This window comes from Microtus pennsylvanicus, chromosome 15 (assembly GCF_037038515.1).
Source record: "Microtus pennsylvanicus isolate mMicPen1 chromosome 15, mMicPen1.hap1, whole genome shotgun sequence".
Lineage (NCBI taxonomy): Eukaryota > Metazoa > Chordata > Mammalia > Rodentia > Cricetidae > Microtus > Microtus pennsylvanicus.
The window spans coordinates 72748750-72770824 of NC_134593.1; the positions used below are offsets into that span (position 1 = coordinate 72748750).

Here is a 22075-nt window from a genome sequence, read left to right on the forward strand (position 1 = left end):
TTCAAAAGCCAGGTTCTAGTTCTCTTAGGGAGATAACTTTGGATTCCATCCAGGGAGTGGTTTGCCTACAGAATGTTCTGATCTAGGATGTGAGTATGACTTGTTTTGTTCTAGCAACAGAATGTTTAACTATGGATGTAGCTCACGACCTTCAATTAGTATGTTCATTTTCTTGTATCATGCTAATGAAATCTTTTTGTCTTACTCCTACCTTTTGGGGTTAGGGGTATTTAAAGCAATTGGAAATTAAATGTGAGAGAATTTCAGTAGTCACTGAAATTCCCTCCTATTCTGTTTCTCCATTTTATTATTTTCATTCATGTCTTCATATTCTTTATTTTATTTCTAAATCCCCACACCTTTACCCTGGCAAGAGGTATTTTTGTCAACACTGGTCCCCACCAATATTTAATGGAAGAAGCACTATTGCATGGGCTACATTAAAAAGATGACATCAAAAAGAAGAAGTCTCAGTACATTCATTTGAATATCTCTACTTCCCGACCATGGCTTTAATGTGACCTATAGGCTCAAGTTCTTGCTGCTGTAACTTTTCTACAATCATATACTGCTCCTTTCTGTCTTCCAACAGAAGCTAGTTACTTCCTTATCCTCAAACTGTGAGCCCAAATAAACCTTTTCTTTAGTGACTTTTGATGGGTTATTTTACCATACCAACAAAAAGTGCAGTTAATACCGTGTGATGATTCTTTTCCCAAGATTGTCATTGTCTTCATAAATATGAGTTTATTTCCTGTGTATGAGTTTGTCACCTTTTGTGACTAGATCTTATGTGTACAACTCATAATTTTCATTTTAAAAAGTCTTGTGTAGATTCAAACCTTAACAAAATAAAACAAAGTTTGATAAGTTTTTAAAAAATGAAGTACATGGATGAAGCAAGCATAATGAATAATGGGATATATTAACTTGTCTTTTGGGAGGTAGATGAGTAAGCATTTCTATACTTCTTACTTTAGGCATTGACATCTGTGCATAAGGCAAATTGTTGCTTTTGTAGATAGAAAGATCACATGGCAGATAAAGGGGAGAAGGCCAACTTTGGTGCAACAAACTCAAATATAAATATCAGGAGCTGGATAGTTTAGGGTTTGGTTGGTTTTTATGGCTCATGTCTTATCTTCATCACAGCATATTTCACTTTAATTTTTCATTCACATACACAGCATTAATACTGATAAGTAAAGCATTAACTCTAAATGTCTCAATTGATAGATTGTAGTATATGAGATCCTAAGTGTTTGGATTATAAAAACTGAAAACTACAATGTAAATTTAACACACTCTTCTCTCTCTCTCTCTCTCTCTCTCTCTCTCTCTCTCTCTCTCTCTCTCCTTTTCTCTCTCATAAATGACATCCAGACTGTATTTGTGGAGCAGCCGACAGGGAATACAGTCCTACCTAATCCACATTATGGGAAATATGAAAATGTGAACAGGTATGGTCATGTCAGACACCGAGTACTGATGAGGGAATGTCTACTCCGTGAACAGCCTTTCAATGTTAAGTGTCTTGTTTGTGGCAAATAAATAGTTCTATGTCAACTTTCTAGGGATGAATTTATGAAAACTTCTAAAGAAGAACACAACATCATCTTCCAATTCATCTTGTTTAGCCCACCTACTGACTACACTTTGCACATTAGTAAACTTTCAGTCAGCTCACAGATGTGTGAGGTCCAGAATCTCTCACGTTTGTACCAGCACTCACATAGAACCAGGACACACAATACTGTGAAGCGTTTTCAGCCCTGTAGATTGTTTGTTTGTCAAAGAGAACAGTGATGTGATAGAAAACCATGAGCAAGAAGAAGCAGAGGAGAGTTGAACATTCTCTTTTTAAGGAGAAAAATCAATAAGCGTGCATAGGTTGGTGACAGTAAGAATTCCCTAGAAAATTCAAAAATTCTAAAGGAGCAGCAGTGAATAGTCTGGAAATGCAGTTTATGAATTAACTTCCTAGGTCCTAGATAGTAATCATGATCAATAACATATTCCTTGTCCTTGTAGATTCACAATTGATTTGGGCTAAAATAACAACAGCAATGTCATCTACTCATTATTACAGACTAATGACAGTGACACTTCTGTTCATATTTAAAAATTATGATGTTTAAAGTAAACAATCAGGAACATTTATGCTACAAAGTAATAATATTTCACCACTCATAAAATAATAAGTCTAACTTATATGAAAATGTTTGGACACTAGGGACATCTCTAATGATGGAATTATACCAGCTCAGCAGCGTCAGTGAGATAACAAGAAACCTTTGCCCATTAGTGTTATATTATTGAAATTCAGCAGCTTTTTACAATTTCTGTAATTTTCCAAAAATGCAAAGGACTAAAAAGAAATTTTAAAAGTTGAATGAATATGAAATGCTGTGCAACTTTCAGGCAAACCTTAATATTGCTCACGTGATCCCTGATGGTGTGTACTCATAAAAACACAGAACATCTGTGTTGAGGCTCTGCTATCCTGTTTATGTTTTAACCTGACCAGAGAGTTGCAGACATTACTATTCTGTACAGTGCTTCAGTGTGTACAAGCACTTCACTGGACACAGCTTCCACACTAGCACCCACATTTTCTCATAGTGAACCTGTAATAATAAACAGACAGCATTTTGATTTCTATTTGAGCCCAAGCCAAGGGTGAATCTATAAGGACATAGGATAATTTGCTGGCCACTGGTAACATCCACAAACTAATTCTCAAACTGCATCCTCTATGAGACAGAGCTGCTTTCCACTACTGTCTCTGACAAGTGCATCTCTGGAAAAAAGCACTTTACTTCCCCTCATCCAGGAAAATGAAAATAGCATCACCTACTTTCTGAAGTGGGAGACATGGTAGCACCCAGCATCTCTAAACCTGACAGATGTAGAAAAGATGTTTTGGTTACTTTCCCTACATTTTCTTTAAATTTGTCAGGTGCACAACCACATCAAGCACTTCTGCCTTGCACAAATGTGCCTAATTTCCTTTTCCTTCTATTGAAGTCAGCCCCACCTTAAAGAGAAAGGGGACAACAGCTGCCTTCATACTTCCTCCACCAAGTCAGGCCTCTACATGAAATTCTGCTCATGAAAACAGCAGTCATCTCATTTGCTAGAATAAAGATGAAGTAATTATTGAACGCGCTGAGCCACAGAAATGATTAAGATGCTGGTGGCATTTACTTATGCAGAAAGATAAGAAGAGTTAAACAGTTGTAACTTGACCAAATGGTAAGAAAGATTAAAAAAACATGAACAAATATTTAAAGGGCAAGATGTATTCAAGGATGGGCAGGAATTATTTACATAAATCCAGAGAGATGAAATGAGGCATGTGGTGGAATAAAAAGATGTTAAGCAATGGGAATCTGTTTTAGAGAACTTTCAAGTGGAGAGGATTGTCAGGTTCTAGGGAAATTAAATGAGTAAACAACAGCTTACCCAATGTTCCAAGTACTCAGAAAAAAAGATGTTATATTTGTCTAGTAGCAATGGAGCATAGTGGTCCCTCATCACTCTACAAGGATGTAACAAGAGCACATAATAGAACTGCCAGCAGATTCACTCTTATACTCCAGCTGCAGCTTTGTGTCATCTCTCATACCTGAAGAGCTCTTTGCCATTCTGACAGGAAGTAAAAATGGAAATCACAAGCAAGCCTATTACCATAACTTTCTCAGCTGAGCTCACAATTATGGAACTGTATGTAATCCTTGGGTCCAGAAGATACTGTATGCACTTGATACAAAAGGGAACAATGCATCCTTGAGAATATTCTACAGAAAGATTACCTTTCCTCAGCTCCCATTTCTTTCTACATGAAACTTGAATCTGAGTGCTAGTTTTCATTAAACAAATAAAACACGTTGGAATTTGCAAGTTATTTTCTTTAAAGCAATTAAGAAGTTTTAAAAATAATTGCTGCTATATAAAAATCTTTTATATTTGAAAATAAAAACAAAAAATTGGGCTAATTCTTGAAAAACATTCAGAATTTTCTCCGTGTTATGGATATAAGTCATTCAGTGAACACATAAATGTGCTATAAAAAATATATCTCTGTCAGTTAATGGCACCAGTGAAATAGCAATAGTGGTTGACAGAAATCCAGCCACACCCTGTCAATAGCTAACTCATGAACACACCCATAAAGCCACCTATAGTCAGGCTTGATGCTGTATACCTATAATTCCAGTACACCAGAGGTTGAGGTAGGAGGGTGTCCATGAGTTTGAGACCAGCCTGGGATACACACAGAGAACTATGTAGCCACAGCTAAGTAGCAAGACATTGCCCTAAAAAATCCCACTTATATCTAGGTAAAAAGGAGAGCCCTGTGAGAGACACACATGGAGGGCTCAGAAAGGGGAAATAGTTAAGATCTCCTAGGTAAACTGGGAGGGGGTAGAAGAGAGGGGTTAGGGATGGGAACATGAGAGGTCAAGATGGCCTAGTTGGTGGGGGGATAAAGAGGGAGAGCAATGAAAGGGTTATCTTGCTAGAGGGAGCCATTATGGGTTAGGAAGAAACCTGGTACTATAGAATTTTCCAGCAATCCACAAGGATGACACCAGCTAAGATTCCTAGCAATAGTGGAGATGGTGCCTAAATTGGCCTTCCCCTATAATCAGATTAGTGACTACCCTAATAGTCATCATAGAACCTACATACAGTAACTGACAGAAGCAGATGCAGTGACCCACAGTCAAGCACTGGGCTGAGCCCCTGGAGTTTAGCTGAAAAGAGGGAGGAGGGATCATATGAGCAAGGTTGGGTTAAGATTATAATGAAGAAGACCACAGAAACAGCTGACCTGAGAAAACCACAGAAACAGCTGACCTGAGCTAGTGGGAGTTCACAGACACTAGACTGAAGCTGGAAAACCTGCATGGGATCAAACTGGGCCGTTTGAATGTGGGTGACCGTTATGTGGTTTGGTCTGTTGGCGGACCCCTAGCAATGGGACCAGGACTTATCCTGGGTGCACGAAGTGGGTTTTTGGAACACATTTCCTATGGTAGGATACCTTGCTAAGCCTTGATGCTGGGGGAAAGGGTTTGGTGCTGCCCCAACTTGGTATACCAGACTTTGTTGACTCCCCAAAGGATGCCTTACTTACTCTTTCAGGTAGTAATGGATTGAGGGATTGAAGAGAGGAGGAGGTTGGGGAAGAGGAGGGAGGGGGAACTAAAATTAAATAATAAAAATCTTTAAAAATCCACTTAAAACTATAAAAAGACAACCATGAAAGTTTAAGACAGTCTGAGTGATACGTTCTATTTTGGTGTTAATGTTAGATACTTTATACTAAAAAAATATAAATTTATTGTGAAAATCTAAATGTTCATGGTTGTGTAGTTGGGATAAGATCAGAAAACAGACCCTCAGAGCATCCGTATAGCTCATCAACGACGCTGACAAAAGCGACTTCACAGTGAAGGGAAATGATATAAAGTCTATTAGAAAGACTAAAAGTTAATCTGAGGAGAGGGCTAAGAGGTTTCTCTTTGACCAGTTTTCAATAAGGACAATTGCATACAAACACATGGCTGAAAGTGTATTCATTTTCAGATTGGGCATATTAGCACATACTTACATACCAATGAGTTTATGTGTTGATAGATACATTGTGGTTCAGAAAAGAGATAGAAAAATTCCAATAATAAGCCTATGTAGAAAGGAGATGTGTGATTCAATGTAAGGTCTTCATGCAAGGTTGGAGCACTAAGGCTCATCCCCAGTTAGGTATAAAAGAAGATATCAAATGACTGTTTCCATAGACTGGCTCCCCAAAGCTATGGGACTCTGTGAAAACATATAATTATTGCTATTTTTTCAGAGAAAGAGAAGCTAAGATATTATTGAGGGTAAAGAAAGGGATTGGAAGACATTTAAAGAAAAACAAGATAAATATTATTTAGACAAATAGGAACAGAATTTTTAAATAACTAACAAGGGCTTGCTTGAGGTTAGTTAACCACTAACATGGAGTAGAACCAATTTATGTGTCTGTAGATTTTTGTTTCCAGCCTAAATCAGTCATGTCAATGCAAGCATAAAAAGGACTGACCATTGGATTAAGTGGTTAAATTTACCATGTCAGGAAGGTAACAAGAAGAGGCAGAGAATATTTCAAACAAATATATAATTGAATTCACAAGCAGTTGCAGGTTTAAACATTAACTTATTTGCAATGTCAATAAAGCATATAATATACAATTTACAAGTAAGTTGGCTACATCATATTTTCTAAAATCAGCATTAAGAATAAAATACAGACCTTGTTTGAAAAGGACGATGAGTCAAGGAGCTGATTAAAAATCAGCAAAACATAGTAGATTTCTAACCATCTGTAATTTTCATGATTAATTTGTGATCATTTAACCTCAAAGACGTAACTTCATTTTTCCACGTAAAATAAGACCAATGAATAATATAATCAATAACATATCTTAATGAATATGAAATATTTAGAATATAATTTTTATAATAGGTAATAAAACACTTAACATATAATTCATTACATGTTAATGGAAAATCTTCAGTTTATTAAGGAGATCTCACCTCTATTAGTTACTTTTCTTGTTGCTGCAACAAAATACCTGACAACATAAGGAAGGGAAGGTTCATTTGGGCTCACAGTCTAAGGGTATAGTCACCGTGATGGGGAAGTCATGGTGGAAGAGCTAAAGCAGCTGGTAATATTGCGTCCATAGGCAGAAAGCAGAAAACATGAGAGATGCTTATGCTTAGCTCACTTTCTCATTTGTATTCAGTCCAGAACCCCATCCACAGTTAAGATGCATCTTTCCACTTCAATCAATCTATTCTATACATTCCTTCACAGACATGCTTAGATGCTAACCTAAATTAGATAATCCCCCATGGGCATGCCCAGAGACTTGATTCCTAGGTAATTACAGATCTGCGATGTTAACAATTATTAACTGACATAACTTCATTGTATATAATATCCAGCTATGCAAAAAAACTAAGTTGCATTGTTATGTCAAAAGTGGTTTGATAAATCATAGAACATTCTTCTCTATTCTTTTTTCAAAGCTCACAATGTAATCTTTAAGATAAATTTACTTCTGGCCTCAGTCTTAAAGATAATAATACAGTGTTAGAATGATTTGTAATTCCTATTGCAGTAACAGCAACTGAATTAGAGTTAACCTCAGTCACTGATGTGCATATTGTATCTCCTGCTATTACTGGAGTAATGTTACTTCTATTAATAAAGAACTTAAAATATCATAAAGGAATGTAAGCCTGTAAGTAGTTAGGGAAGGTTAAAGAGTCATGAAGTTGCATGTTGGTCACAATTGAGGCCCCGATTCCTGACTGTCTCCTATGCTCACACCAGTGTCTATCAACATGAAAAAAATATGAAACACACATACTGCAAAAAGTATTTCTCAAAATTGAACGACCTTCTGAAAGGAGATATTCCCCCCCAACCAGAAATAAGTAACTCTGATAAAGTATCGTAGAAATGGTACTTAATTTCTTGTCAAGTCCTACAATCTTTCACCCCAAGAAACAGTAAATAAAGACATAGTCATGGGACCTGAGTTTCCTCACGGAGATAGGAGTCATTACAGATACCGCCAATTAGTGCCTTTCTAGTCCAGATGTCATTGTGACTGCCCTCATATTAACCTGTTTAAACACTTTCTTTCATATTTAAACTTATCATTGTTGTATTTCTCTAGCTTCCAAGTGCTATATAACAATATGCAGACTAACATATGCACTTTAGGTTATGCAACTATCAGAGTCCTTTAAGCTGAAAGTTTCTCATCATGTGTGAAGAAGTGCATAAACAGTAAGGCCAATGGAAAAACAATTTCAAAAGTAAATAGATAAAGCATATTGGAAAAATCCACTTTTAATTTATGCCATTTTAAAAATTAAGCAAAATGAAGCATAGAATTGTTATTTTGCATGGAGAAAAGGAAGGTTTATGCTGTGGGAACTCCTTCAGCCAATTGATGGAGGAAGGTCATTGGCTAATAAAGGAACTACCTTGGCCCATTTTATTGGTTAGGACATAGGTAGGTGGAGTAAACAGAACAGAATGCTGGGAGGAAGAGGAAGTGAGCTCAGACTCAACAGCTCTCCTCTCGGGGGCAGATGCCTCAGAGAGACGCCATGCCCCGCTCCCAGGCAGACACACGCGATGAAGCTCCAACCTAGAATCTTCCCGGTAAGACCGGTGCTCACAGATTACTAGAGATGGGTTGATTGGTATATCAGAATTAGCCAGTAAGGGCCAGAGCTAAAGGGCCAAGCAGTGATTAAATGAATACAGTGTCTGTGTAATTATTTTGGGGCATAAGCTAGCCGAGCAGGCGGCTGGGGTGTTGGGGATGCAGCGCCGCTGCCCTTATTACTACAGCCAATAGTCTTTAAGATACTGGCACTCTATGGGCGTGGTCACATGTACTATATAAACAGATGTAGGAACGTGAGCAGCCTCTTGTCTGCTTGATTCAGTTCCTGTTCCCCACTCATATGGAGGACTGACGATCTGTAAGTCTACCCCTAAAATAAAGAAGTCTTTATTATACTCCATTCTGAGCTAGTGTGGGACTACTTTATTATAATTGCCTACATCTGATGCCCAACATGTCAGTGGAGCAGGGAGGAGCAGGAACCACGTGGGGTAGAACAGGTAATCCTACCTGCGTGGCTTGAAAATCCTCTACAGCTGAGCAATATCTTTGGCATTTGTGTTTCTAGCTCCTGAGCTCTCCCAGTGTCCAGAATCGATTTAATTACTCTTAATTAGTCAAGCATATTTGTTAGTATTTAAGCAGGCGCCAACGCAGAATGGGCAGGACTGTCCATGCCACCACTGGTTGCCATCTCTCTGTCCCATGTTTTGTAGGCAGATACCGCTTTCGTTTCCCAGCTGCCCAGACCAGAAATAAGCACACAGAAACTGTATTTATTAACACTGCTTGGCCTGTTAGCTCTTTCTTTTTAAAAAATAACTCTTATATCTTGAATTAACCCATTTTTATTATTTTATATTTTACCACGAGGGTGTGGCCTGCTGGCAAGGTTCCAACCGGTATCTTTCTCCTTCAGCAACTGCATGGTGCCTCCTTGATTCCACCTTCTTTTCCCCTCTATCTCTGTTCGGAATTCCTGCCTTGCTCTATTTTATTTGTAATAGGCCCAAGCAACTTATTCATCAACCAATAAAAGCAACACATATACCGAAGGACTTCCCACACCAGGTTTATGATTAGTGTGGAAAAACAATATTCTCAAAGTGAGATTAGGAAGAATGGGAGATATTTGCATTCCCATATGTTTTGTGACTCTATCCACAAGACCCAGAAACTGAAACCACCCATGTCTATCACCTGACGTCGATAAATAAAATGTAAATTTATGTATACTAAATGGAAACCTATTCATTCCTAAAAATAAAGCATGCTTTCTTATTTGTAACATCTTATAAATGAAAATTACTATGCTAAATTCGTTATGATAGTCATAGATATAGATGGTTAGTGAATTTAGCATGCACACATGAGTGTGTGTGTGTGTGTGTGTGTGTGTGTGGTGCCATTACTCATAGGATCTTAGCATATAAACAATATGAAAAACTTACTACCTAAAGTTTGAGAAGAGACGATAAATATGGGGATAAAGATAGGCTGGTCACTGAGTACCAAGCTGCAATCAGACAGGAATAAGAACTCAGGTGAACTATTGAACAGTAATGACTGTATATTATATGATAAAGTACTGAAAATTCAAAGTTATCAGAAAGGATTTTTAACATTTTCACCATAAAGAATATATGTTTGAGGAGTTTAATATTTTTTAATATAACTTAAACAACTATGCAATGCTTAATATGTATGGAAATATGAAATGAGCTAGACATGGTCTCACCAGCCTATAATCCTAGTACTTGGTCAGTTGAGATAGAAAATTGAAGTTCAGAATCATACAGAGCTAAAGAGTGAGTTCAAAGACAACCTGAGCAACTTAGGAAGAGCTTCTTTCATATCGATAATGCACATGCTGAAATACAGATGTAGTTTGGCATAGATTGCTTGCCCAGAATGTCCTGATTTTAACACCCAGTACTACATTGCCTCCAAGAAAAATATGGTTTCCTATTAATTAGAACATTTTATTTTGCCTATCAGTTATACAAATAAAATATTTTGAAAAAATAAATATAAGTATGAAAGTAGAATCATTAACAACAAAATCCCATAAAAATCTGCAGCTACATGAAACATCATCCCAAAAATTCCAATATTTTGAAATATAATAAGAAATCTGTAATTGACCATGATACCTCTAGAAGTTTAGGCAGAGTACCGTGGGCTTTATGTTTTAAAAAATTCAAAAGATATAACCATGACAAACTAATTGCTTATGTATATATAAATTCAACTCTATCAATGTTAATTATATCTATCTTAATCTAGTACTAATTTTATTTTCTTAGACAACATTGTAATTTATTGTACCACTGAAACAATGATTACTCTTAGAAACCTACAATAAACATGAATTCTTAAAACCAAAACAAAGTCACTGGGGAAGCATAGTTCAGTGTCTTGAAATATCCCTTTAAATAATGAAACTAAGTATTTAAATTAAGAAACAGCATGATTTTTGTAACCATAATACAACTAACAAGATAGAAGTGCTCCAGTTTTCAAAACAGTAACAAGTCTTATCAAAATATGTGTAGGAAGATTCCTATGGTTCAGAAAACAAGAGAGTAAACAGCTTCAATAACAACAAACACTCTTAAAACATTTCCAAAAAGAAAGAAATATACTTCAGAGGGACAGGTTATCTGACTTTAGTTTCCATGAGCAGCTTCATAAGCCTGCTCTGAGATAGTAGCATAAAGCATGAGGTCCTATGTTATTGTCTGCTGTTGATCATTTTCTGAGCAGATACATATTTTTTTAACATGGTACTTTGCAGGGGAGAAGGCCTTTTCTCATCTCATAAGGGACTAAGGGTTTTCACTATCATACTGGAAGATAGTAGTTTTCTCTTTCTGACTTTTAGATCACAGATTAACTTGAAAAAAAAAACATAATTTATGTGGCATACTTTTCATTTAAAAATTTTAGGCTATCCTGAAATTTATTTTTGGCAAGTTGTGTTGTTAGCAAACCCACACCCACTGACTAAACACAAACAATGTATACTTTAGTGGCTTCTGTGATCCTAGGTAAAAGTGGGAATAAAAAACAAGTTACCTGAAAGAAAAAAGAAATTACACAGACCTCACAAAGATGAAAGGCTGTTTTTCTACCAGACAAATTCTTGCTTATTTTAACACTTAAAAGTGAAACAAATCATCTTTATTTTCTGTTTTACTTTTCTGTAAAGATTCTAAAAGGTTAAAGCTATTTGTCAACTGTTGTTTCCTGTGTGTTCTTCTTTCTTTTTATAAAGTTAGCTTACCATTGATTTCTTGTGAATAATTCACTAAAAGCTCATTTCAAGGAACAGATTATTCATGCATTTAACGGAAAGTAGAAAAACAAGAAGATTTGAAAGAGGCTGTGATTTTAATACAATCTCGTTAGAACATTAAGGTTCAGAAACATTTCTCTCGTTAGGATCTCTTGGTATTCCACATTTTCCCGCAAGTTAAATGGCAGAGATGAGCACACAGGGCCAGGTAACATTCTATCAAGATTTGAGATCCACAAAAAATGGACTTTTCTTCTTAAGCACATTAACTGAAGGTGTGTGCTAAGTAATTAATATTAGGTATACACAACAATTAACAATTATAAGATGCCACTGAGAGTTATTTTAATAGGAAATAGTGAGTAAAGATTTATCAGAAGGCATGTCCTCTGAGCTTTCAGGAATAAGATTAATTTTATCTTGTAAATCTAGAAGTAGAGAGAAGATACAGGCAGAGAGGAAAGTGCCCCCAAACATGAATAAAGAAATACATACATACACATATACAAGAAACATATACAAGTGGCTAACTTGCAGGATTATAACCTCTGTCTAAAGTCAAAGGAGGTGAAGGAGATGGGGAAGCTGGAAAAGTGGGACAGTCACAGCACCAATCATTCTACAGCCATTCTGCAGATCATTCAGAAGCCAATCAAAGCATACAATGAGGGCTTGGGTGCTGGCCAATACATTTGACAATACAGAAATTACTTCTTAACAAAGGATTGGCTTTTGCTTGTTGTTTTTGAGAGAAGATTTTATTTAGTTAAGGTTGGCCTTGAACACTTGATCTTCCTGCTTCCACCTCCCAAGTTTTGCCATTAAAGGTATGTGTTACCACAACCAGCCTAAAGGGAAAAATTAAATTCCTAAGCTTAAGAAATGTTTATTGCCATTCCACCAAACACAAAATGTAGAGCTATTGTTTTACATTGTTTAAAAAGAGTCAATGCATATTCTACTTGAGGGTATGCTTCAAGATTCTCTATTTCTTTGGTTTTTCCTCTATGGACTATGCATATATTTCCCCAAATAGCATTTATACATCAAATTAATGATATGTACTGCATTCAATCACAGCCATTAAATATATAAATATATACATACAATTTGATGTTTCTGTTGTTTAAAATAATACTTGAATATTTATTTGTCTGATATTCAATAATTGTATCTATGGTTTTTGCCACTAAAGAACATATTTACATATTTCTTAGTTAATGAAAAAGGAACAAAAGAAAATATTGTCTAAATCAATCTTATTTTTTTCTTATACTCAAAAAAAAAAAAACCCAAGGTGATAAGATGGCCCCGAATGTACTTACTTGCAGACCATTGAAGTGTTTGTGTGTGTGTTTGTGTGTGTATGTGTTCAGAATTATGAATATTAAAGAAACAGTCAACATTGAAAATAGAGAAATTGATTATTAGAGAGCCCACGTATCTTTCTAAACTAGAAAAAAAAATAGATTTTATTTTTCACATGTCAAATAACACCTCTCTCATCACTCAATGCAATACAAAAGACAGACTGACTGTATTTATAAAATAATCCAATTGTTACATATTTCAAGAATGTACATTGTAACTTTTTAGACCCTTTCAGCAGTGTTTGTACTACCATAATCGTACTCAGGAGAGAATCTATCCATTGAAATTTAACTAGACGGCAAATTCAGAGCTCTCTGTTCTGAAAGCTGTGTTCCAATGGATAATCTGCCTGAAAGGACACCGTGGTGTAGACAGTGACCAGATCAATGAACTTAAAGTTATCCTGTGTAAAGTAAAAATGACTAATTATTCTCCATTGCTGCCACACTGCTCTGAAAACTCCTTGCCCCATTTTCTCCATTTAAAAGTCTCTCCTGTTACATGTATGCAACTGCATTTCTCTTAGAATGTGCATGAGGTATATCGTACATGTGTTCTTTTCAGCTTGCTGACAACAAACGGCAAGCTTTCTGCAGTTTATTAATGGCACAACCAACTATTGTCCTTTTCATGTTTATCATTACCCTAAAAAAATCATTAAAAAAAACTTTTGGTCCTAAATTGGTAAAGGTATAGATATACACAAATGCACACAGAAACCCAGACTTCAAATGCTTCTCTTCCTTGTCTTTGGAACAACAGGACACTAAAAGCAAACACAGCTGGGCTGGGAGAATGTATTGTGCTGGGCAAACACGGGCAACCATTAATGTACATATGTCTGTTTCCTGCCCACCTGGTTAGGTAGAGTAAGCAATCCCCATGCTGCTCTCACAGCATCCCACATGCTCCTAAAACAGTCGCCCTTTGTAACTCAGTGTGGACAGGTGCCAGATGGAGCCCAGGCTCCATCTCCTCCGTGAAGACTGACATGTTATAGGCTGTAGAAGGTAATGAGGGTCACTAGTAGTTTCTCAAAATACAATAGTAATTAATATCACACATAGTAAGGGCTCTATTCTGGCCTTCTTTGTGTAGTAACTGTTTGTACTTCATATAATTTGCTAACTTAACAGTTAAAGGAGACAAAACAGGAATACTTACTTCCCCAACAGGCCCAGTAAGATTCATTCTGAGGGTGACCCTATTCTGATCCAAAATTTAACTACAGGTCTGAGGGTCGTTCAGCACCCCTTGCTAACCAGCTTTCTGTTAGGTCTCTACTGACCTAACCCTTAGTTCACATGTCCCCCATCTCAGTTGCTCACTCCTTTTACATTAGTCCCAGCTGAGGGACCCTTTCACCAAGGGATGTGAACCAAGGGCTTTGCAGGAAACTAAAGCGATCATGTGAAGCCAGAGGCACACCAATTCCTGACATCTCCTATCTGACTGGTGGGGACAATGCTCCCGACGGGAGGCACTATGAAAGAGCAGATTCCTGCATTCTAGAAAGAATACTGTGCTCTGGGAAGCCCCAACGCCTGGAGGAAGAGTGGAAACAAATTTCTAGAGTCCAGCTTGCAGGAGAATTAGAAAGCAAGAGCCAGCTAGGAGATAGCCAATTTCAGGGCTCTGGACGGGCTGAGTTCCCAGTGACTGGCTACAGGTTGCCTGAGAGCAACCTATGGGTAGATTCACAGCTACCCAGGGAAGGCGCTCTGGTGCGCTGGAGGAAGATCAGAGGGTTAGTGAAGGGTTGACAGAAACATGAAAAAAGGAAGGAGCAAGGGGACCCTAAGCGTTTCATCCAGGCAGTGAAATGCCATCCCAAACTAGGCGCGCCTCCCCACAGTGACCCACACAGACCTTGGCGCCGTAACCTGCGCTTCTTGAGGCCGAAGATGCGCACTTTGGAGAAGATATCCACCAGGTTGCCATTGCAAAGCCCGCGGTTCTTGCTGGGGCTGCTCCGCCTCCTGCTGGCAGAGGGCCGGTCCCAGTGCTGCTCCCGCGCCTGCCGCTTCTGGCGGATCAAGCCGCTGGCGATGGCCGCGGCCATGGTGGCCCAGTGAATGGGTCCCAGGGAGGGAGGGACAGAAGCAAGGGGAGCCTGGGGCACTGGAGAGGAAAGGGGCGGTGCAGACAGCTGCTCGCCCTGAGGGAAGCAGAGGGAGGAGCGGTCTGGAGGGGCTGGGGACAGAGGTGAGGGTGCTCAGTGCCCACTCGGACCCATCGCCCAGTCTGCTGAGCTTGGACTAGGAGCTTAGATGCGCCCAGGACACAGCAGGGCCAGCCCGGGAAACTGGAGGTCTCGGCTGCTTCGGAATCCAGAGGGCTGTGGCTGTAGGTCACCTCGTTTCGCTGGAGCCCTCTCGGGGTCGTCACCACTACTAGCTCAGCTTTCTTGCCCTGCCCGCCTCCCTGGTGAGATGTTGGCAGATCGGAGGGCTTCCTTCCTGGCCACAGAATGGAGGGGCGGAGGACAGGTCGCGGCAGAGCCTCAGCGCATTTGTGGGTCTCCGGGCGCGATGGGCAGGTCTCAGTGCCCAGCTCGAGCTACCCTCGGGCAGGTGCGGCCACAACCGTCTGCTCTCGCCTTCTGCCTGTGATTGTCAAGTGCTTTAGAAATCAGCATCTGGAGAGAGCAATCTTCTCCCCTGTGCTCTCTAATCAAAGCGCTACATTCTTACCCCACTAATCCCCTCCCAACTATGTGGTCCCCCTCCGATGTGTCTTCAGAAAGGAAATAAAAACTATACGCAGTAATGATTTAAAATAATAACAAAAAGAGAAAGGTAAAATGAATTGCACCGGGTGGGATGACAAGGTGAGCCTGAAGAGGTGGAATTGAAGGAATATCGGTGCGCTTTGACTCAGCTGAAACTCGCATGTTTCCGAGGCTGCCACAGCTTAGCTAGGGCTTCTAGAGTCCACAGAAAACTCTCAGCAGCAGTTGAAGGGTGAGATGGTTTCTTCTCTCTGCTTCAAAGCATCCCCACCCCTCAGAGGAGACAAAGGAGAGTGAGCCCTGGGGAGTGAGGCACCTCCACTTTTCACCTAGTCACCCAAACTTGTCATACTCTCCCCTTTGCTGCTGTGAAGGGTAAGTTTATCATTTTGAATCGGCAACAATGAGAAAAAAGGACCAGAGGAGAGGAGACAGATAATCTGTTCTAATGTAGAATGGAGGAAACAGCTTCCAATTCTGTTCCCCATCGGGTGGAAGAGGCGCTGCCAGCTGCCGCAGAGGTCTTACATAGTGACTGGATTAGGATAATTGCCTGGTAGAATACTGAAGAAGTCTTGGCACAAAGATTAGCATGGGGTCGAGAAACGGTGTCTGCAGCAGCACTTAGGATGACAAAAAGCAGCCAGACTGAGGGGCTGCCTTCCTTTGGTTTGCCTGCATGGAACAGCAATGCCAGAGAGCAAAGCCACTTGAGCTGGATCTGAAATTCAAATATAATACTTGATACCTCCTCCCTTCGTTGTCCTGCCTGTGCCCTGACAGCGTTCTGCTTTAGATGATTAAACATAGGAAGAACCAAGAAAGGAAGGGCAGCTGGGGAGAAGCTCTTCATGCTTGGACAGTTTGAGGTTGTAGTTTCTAGGATGCATTGCAGGGATAGATCCAAGTACTAGAGCTGGATCCTCCCCGTCCACGTATGCACCCTTTGTCTTGCCTATTATCCCAGAAACATAGGGAGAAAGAAATGCAAAAGCCCAACTTCTAATCATCCAGTGTGTACACAGGGGGAAAATGTTTCAACAGTCATTGCTGGTTCACACAAGTCTCTAGGGACTACTTGACTGGAAAGAAAGGCTACAGAACACAGACAGTGCCTGGAGCAGTTTTGAATAAAATTGTACCTTTTCTTTGTCTGGGAAGTTGTCAGAGAGTACTACAAAGACTCACCAACAGGCAAATGAGGGAAGTGCAGCCTAGGATATATTCCAGGGAAGCTGGACTTGGACTTTCCACAACTCACCCATATCCTTCCCTCAGCTGCTGTGGGGAGGAACATTTATTTGCTGTAATAGAAGTATGTAGATTTGGATCCAGTAAAGGTAATTAATATCAGGCTTAATTTTTTAATATTAAGAGGCATGTTGATAACTTATTTCTATCACTTTGCTGTTATATCTATAAACACCACAATTATTAAGAGAAATATTTTAGAGATGCTTTGTAGGAAGTTTACATTGTTTCATCATCCATTAGTTTAAATGGGGAACAGGGGGAAGAGGGGAATACCAATTTATTTTGTGTATATATCTGTGAAACAATGTCATGACTCATAAAGAAAGAAGGTGGTCTACAGATTGATGAACAACCCTGATAAAATGTGAATAGAAGTATTGGCTTTTCTTTGGTTTAATCGTGGTGTCAAGGATGGGGGGAGACCCTGCTGAGAGCCATTACTGCAAAGAAGCTAGTTGGACATTTGAAAAGTTTTAGTTTGGAATTTCTGAATGACTTCATGATTAAAACAAACAGATTTACATAAAGATTTTTGTAGTGGCATCGTTTTCAGAGAGTGAGATGCGATGTGATATGTAATGACCTTAAAAATTGACTACAAACCCAAAAACCATCTTTTTTTCTTTGTTAACTTGAATGGGTTAAGCAGCTGTGTTTATTGCTTTCTTTCTTTCTAAGGTTGCCGTGATTTCTCCCAAATCTCTGATTGGGAGCCTTCTCAAAAATATCTGATTTGGGGCTTCCTAAGTCACCCTCTCTCATTCTTTACCTTTCCACAAGCTCCAGAGAGTTTGAGGTTCAGTACTGCGGACAGGAACCCTGCTGGCCCGCTGCCACCCCTTCTTGAAAAAGCAGTACTTGAGAAGCACAGAGTATAAAAGTCTCTGTAAAGCTCCTCCCTTAAAAGCAACCCTCTCCCTCTCCCTTCCCTCTCCCTCTTCCTCTCCCTCTACCCCCCTTTCTCTCCCCCCAGTCTCTCTCTCTCCCCTCTTCTCTCCTCTTTCCCTCTCTCTTTCCTGCCCCTTCTCTCCTTCTCTCTTATCTCCCTCTCTTCCTCCTCCATCCTTTCTTCTTTTCTTCCTTCCTTTCTTTTTTTCAGATAGAAAGGAATTAATCATCACAGCTTCTGCTGACAGTAACAGCACACCTGGGAACCGAGGCCTCCAGCTGTTTGATACCGGAGAACCACCCTGTTTGCTTGCTTCCAGCTGTTTGATACCGGAGAACCACCCTGCTCGCTTGCGATTTTTCAACCCCGACCCCTGGCAATGTGCCTGGAGCAGAGATTTGAGTTGCAGAATGTATTCAGACAGTAAAATCTATCGGAACTCCAGCAGTCCTTTCTATTCGATGTGGCTTTATGTTTTAAAAGAGCTTGAAGCAGGAATGGATAATCAGGGTCTTTTTAGCTCAATCCTGGTATTTGCCTCTTCTCTCTCCCAAAGGCTGCTTGGCTGTTTACAGATAGCGATAAGTGAAAGAAAACGCAAGAGAGCCATCTGCTGTCTTAAGCTGTGATAAAAGCCAGTGCAGAGCTGGAGAGAAACCTGATTTAGGGCAGGTGCACAGAAAAGCAAACCCAGGAAAGGACCATAGAGACAAGGCTTCTTAGGGTCTCAGAGACACTTCAGAGCTACTAATTTCACTTTTGGCTTTATATAAAGCAAAGAGAAAAATGGAAGGGAGGAAGCAGTAAGGGAAAAGAAGAAAGGAGAGAACAAGTGAGAAGAGGGGAAGGGAGTGGAGTAGAGGGAAAGAGAGGGATGGGAGAGGTGAAAGGTAATTTAGAAAGGGGATTTTCTGACTAAACTTTTAGGAGTGTGAATTCCAATTTCAAGTGCTCTTCCTTCTTTATTTTGTCTGCAGCTTCTTAAGTGTATAGTGACCTCCAAAGTCATTTTAGTTTTGCATTCAAGTTTTGCATCTTTCAAACAGAAATAGCCAAGTCTGTTCAATTCTGCCCAAGGAGCACACTCTATCTCAATTCCTGGCTATCTTAACGTACACAAAAAAGTCAGCTATTTAATACAATCCCCTAGATCATGAACTCATAGTCTGTGCATTCCTTTGCAATTCCAAAATTTTTGTACCACAGCATATATTTTCAGGTACATTTCCCCACTTTTCCTTAGTCAATATTGAGTGAACTTGTGAACTTTCCTCTGTATATCCTGATGTTCAAAATGTTATCCCGTCTCTCACATGTTCAGAGTCTATGAGTAGTAAATACTCCTTGCATGTAAAATACCACAGAAACACCAGTCTTCTGGAAGGCAATGAATTGTTCCATCATTTGCTGTCCTTTAAGGTTTCTAGAAGATGTCTGATTCCCATCGGCTTATCAATCTACATTTATTCTCTTCTCTGCCTAGAAAATCTTAAATGCTGGGTAAATCTTTACGCATCCCTGCAATGTAAAGTGTTGGCTAAAATCACAACCTGAATGAGACAAATTGACTGCTGAATCCTTAAGCATTTTGTTTCTACTCAGCATGATTTTTGTCCCCACAATTGTCATTAACAATAAGGATATTATAGGAATTCAATGATGACCTATATATTAAACACTTAAAGTAGTATCTATCACACATCTGGAATTCAATAAATAATAACAATTTATGATGATTTAACTTGTCACCATTAGTTATTCACTTATTTAATTGATTCAGTCCTGATTGAGAGTCAACAAATTTTTATTCAGCCCTGATTGGGAGTCAACAAAGTTTTAAATGATAAAGGGAAACAAAGGGAAACTTGGGTGCTGTACTCAAAACCTTACAGTCTGGCATAGGTCTCGACATAGATCTATTTTCTGAAAAACACAACAGAAAACAACCCCAATTTTTCTCCCTATTTAACCTACCATGATTTCCAATTAATGTACCAATGCATGCCTTTGTAAATACTTCCCCAATGTTGACATAGCATGTAACTTCTGTTAAGAAAAGAACAGGGTAGATTACTATATCTACCAAGATGTACAATTGGTATGGCCAGCACCAAGCTACTATCTTTTTATTCTTAAACCTGGTCTTTGTTTAATCTTTCCCATTCCTAGAGAAGCAACTCCATTCTTGTTCTTCTGGCCCAAATCTCTAGAATTATACTAGCCTCATTCTTTCTGTAAACCCCACATATATTGGTGCTGGAACTACTCAACTTATCTTCAAAATACACACACAATATAGTCACACTCTTCATTGTCACTTCCATTCACTCACCATCCCACCATGTGGACCACTGAAGAAGTAACCGAATGGTTTCCTTGGGACTCACTGTATGCAGCTCAGTGTTGCATACCTCAACAATGTAGCCAAAACACCAGAGGTAAAATCTAGATTATATCACAGCCTTGTTCCAAACCCTAGCTTCTGCTTCACCTCTGTCTTAATTTGTTTCCAGATAGCTTATTCCCCCTTGCTCATCACCTGTGCTCATGGCACCGCTTTTATACTCTGCACGCATTCTGATGCTCATCTCCATAGATTTACATGTTTGTTTACAATACTGTCGATAATCACAGTCCTTAAACTCAAACAACCCTCCTTGTTTTATGGATCCATAGAGTATGCACCATTTAAAAAGTCTCTATGGGGTCCTTTTTTATTTGGTCCATTTCTCCCCTTTTATAGGCCTGTAAGGATACAGATTCTGCATTTCTACTTATTGTCACATACATACCCTCTCAGTGCTGAACAAGTAACAATATTTTAAAGAAAGAAATTGGGCATGCGTATCGACAGACAGTTGGTACCAAGTAAGATGGACAGTCTGGGGGGGTTGAAAGCAATTGGCCCACATAATATCATAGAGAGTGGCACTCTTAGGAGGTACGGCCTTGTTGGAGGAAATGTGTCACTGTAGGGTGGGCTTTGAGGTTTCCTTTGCTTAAGATACTGCCCAGTGTCTCAATTGACTCCCTGTTGCCTGCACGATGAAGCGTTCTCAGCTGTTTCAGAAACATGTCTGCATGCAAGCCGTAATGCCCTTCATCATAATGATAACAGAACCTCTGAAACTGTAAGTGAGGCACCCCAATTAAATGTCTTCTTTGTAAGAGTAGCCTTGGTCATTGTGTTTACTCACAGCAACAAAATCCCTAAATAAGACTGAAGTTGGTACCAGGGACTGAGCTATTGCTGTATTAGAACTGACCATGTGGCTTTTTTTTGTTTGTTTGTTTGTTTGTTTTTCGAGTAATTGGATTTTGGGAGTTTGGATTAAAGAGTTAAATATTTAAAATACTGTTTCATGAGCCATACAAATAGGAGCATGGAGACCTCAAAGACTTCCCCCAAAGTGACACACTTCCTCCAACAAGGCCACAGCTCGTAATAGTGGCACTCATGTTGTAGACCATTTTCTTTCAAACCACCATGATGCTTATGTGAAATTTTTTTCACTTGTTACCTTGTAGGAGAAATGATGCAGGATTCCCCTCTGTATGCTGTGAATATGTTTTTATTGCCATTAGTGAATAAAGAAGCTTCTTGGGCCTACGACAGGACAGAATATAGTCAGACTGGAAGAGATATAGTGAGACAATAGACAGATTCAGGGAGAAACTATGTAGCTGCCACAGGAGACAGATGCCGGATGCCAGATAGAACCTTACCAATAGGTCACAACCATGTGGCGATACACAGATTAATAGAAATGGGTTAATTTAAGATATAAGAGCTAGATAAAAATATGCATACGCTAATAGGCCAAGCAGTGTTTTAATTCATAAGGTTTCCGTGTGGTTATTTCAGGTCTGGGCAGCTGGGAACAAACAAGCAGCCTCTGCCAACAGAGGAACAAAATGTCTAACATTCATTTTTTCCTTTTATCATTGCCATTAATTTATGAGGTCTAAAACAATGAATGGAAAAATTCATCTTTATACTGTATACAAAAAGAGGAGTAAGCATGTTATTAAACAGTGTTATCCTATAGATTATAATACATGTGCTAATGTAACATGGGAAAGTGACATCAGAGAAGCTATAAACACCACTCATAACCTTGGTAATCCTTTGATCCCCTGTATTTTGATTTGATTTTGCATAGTTTTCAGTAAAAAAAAAATATATTTCCAGTCTTTTATCTTTTTTGTGATTGTTTTAATGTATTTCCTATGGTTCAGAATTGAGAGACTCATAAGGTATAAATAAGTAAATATTCTGCAAATATTTCCCAAAAATGTATTTGGCCAAATTATACTGTGAATAACTC

General features: G+C 39.0%; 1 protein-coding gene across 3 annotated transcripts in view; it reads right to left on the bottom strand.

Annotated features, from left to right (window-relative positions):
- The window catches only part of Fgf14 (fibroblast growth factor 14), a 455655-nt gene that overhangs the window by 122687 nt on the left and 310893 nt on the right, over positions 1-22075 (bottom strand). The window contains exon 1 of one of the 3 annotated variants that reach the window (XM_075949982.1): positions 14743-15513. The exons of the other annotated variants lie outside the window; for them this stretch is intronic. Coding sequence (XP_075806097.1) covers positions 14743-14935 — 193 coding nt within the window. The 5' untranslated portion in view covers positions 14936-15513. Of the gene's footprint in view, positions 1-14742; positions 15514-22075 lie in introns of those variants that run through there. 3 annotated transcript variants of the gene reach the window in all.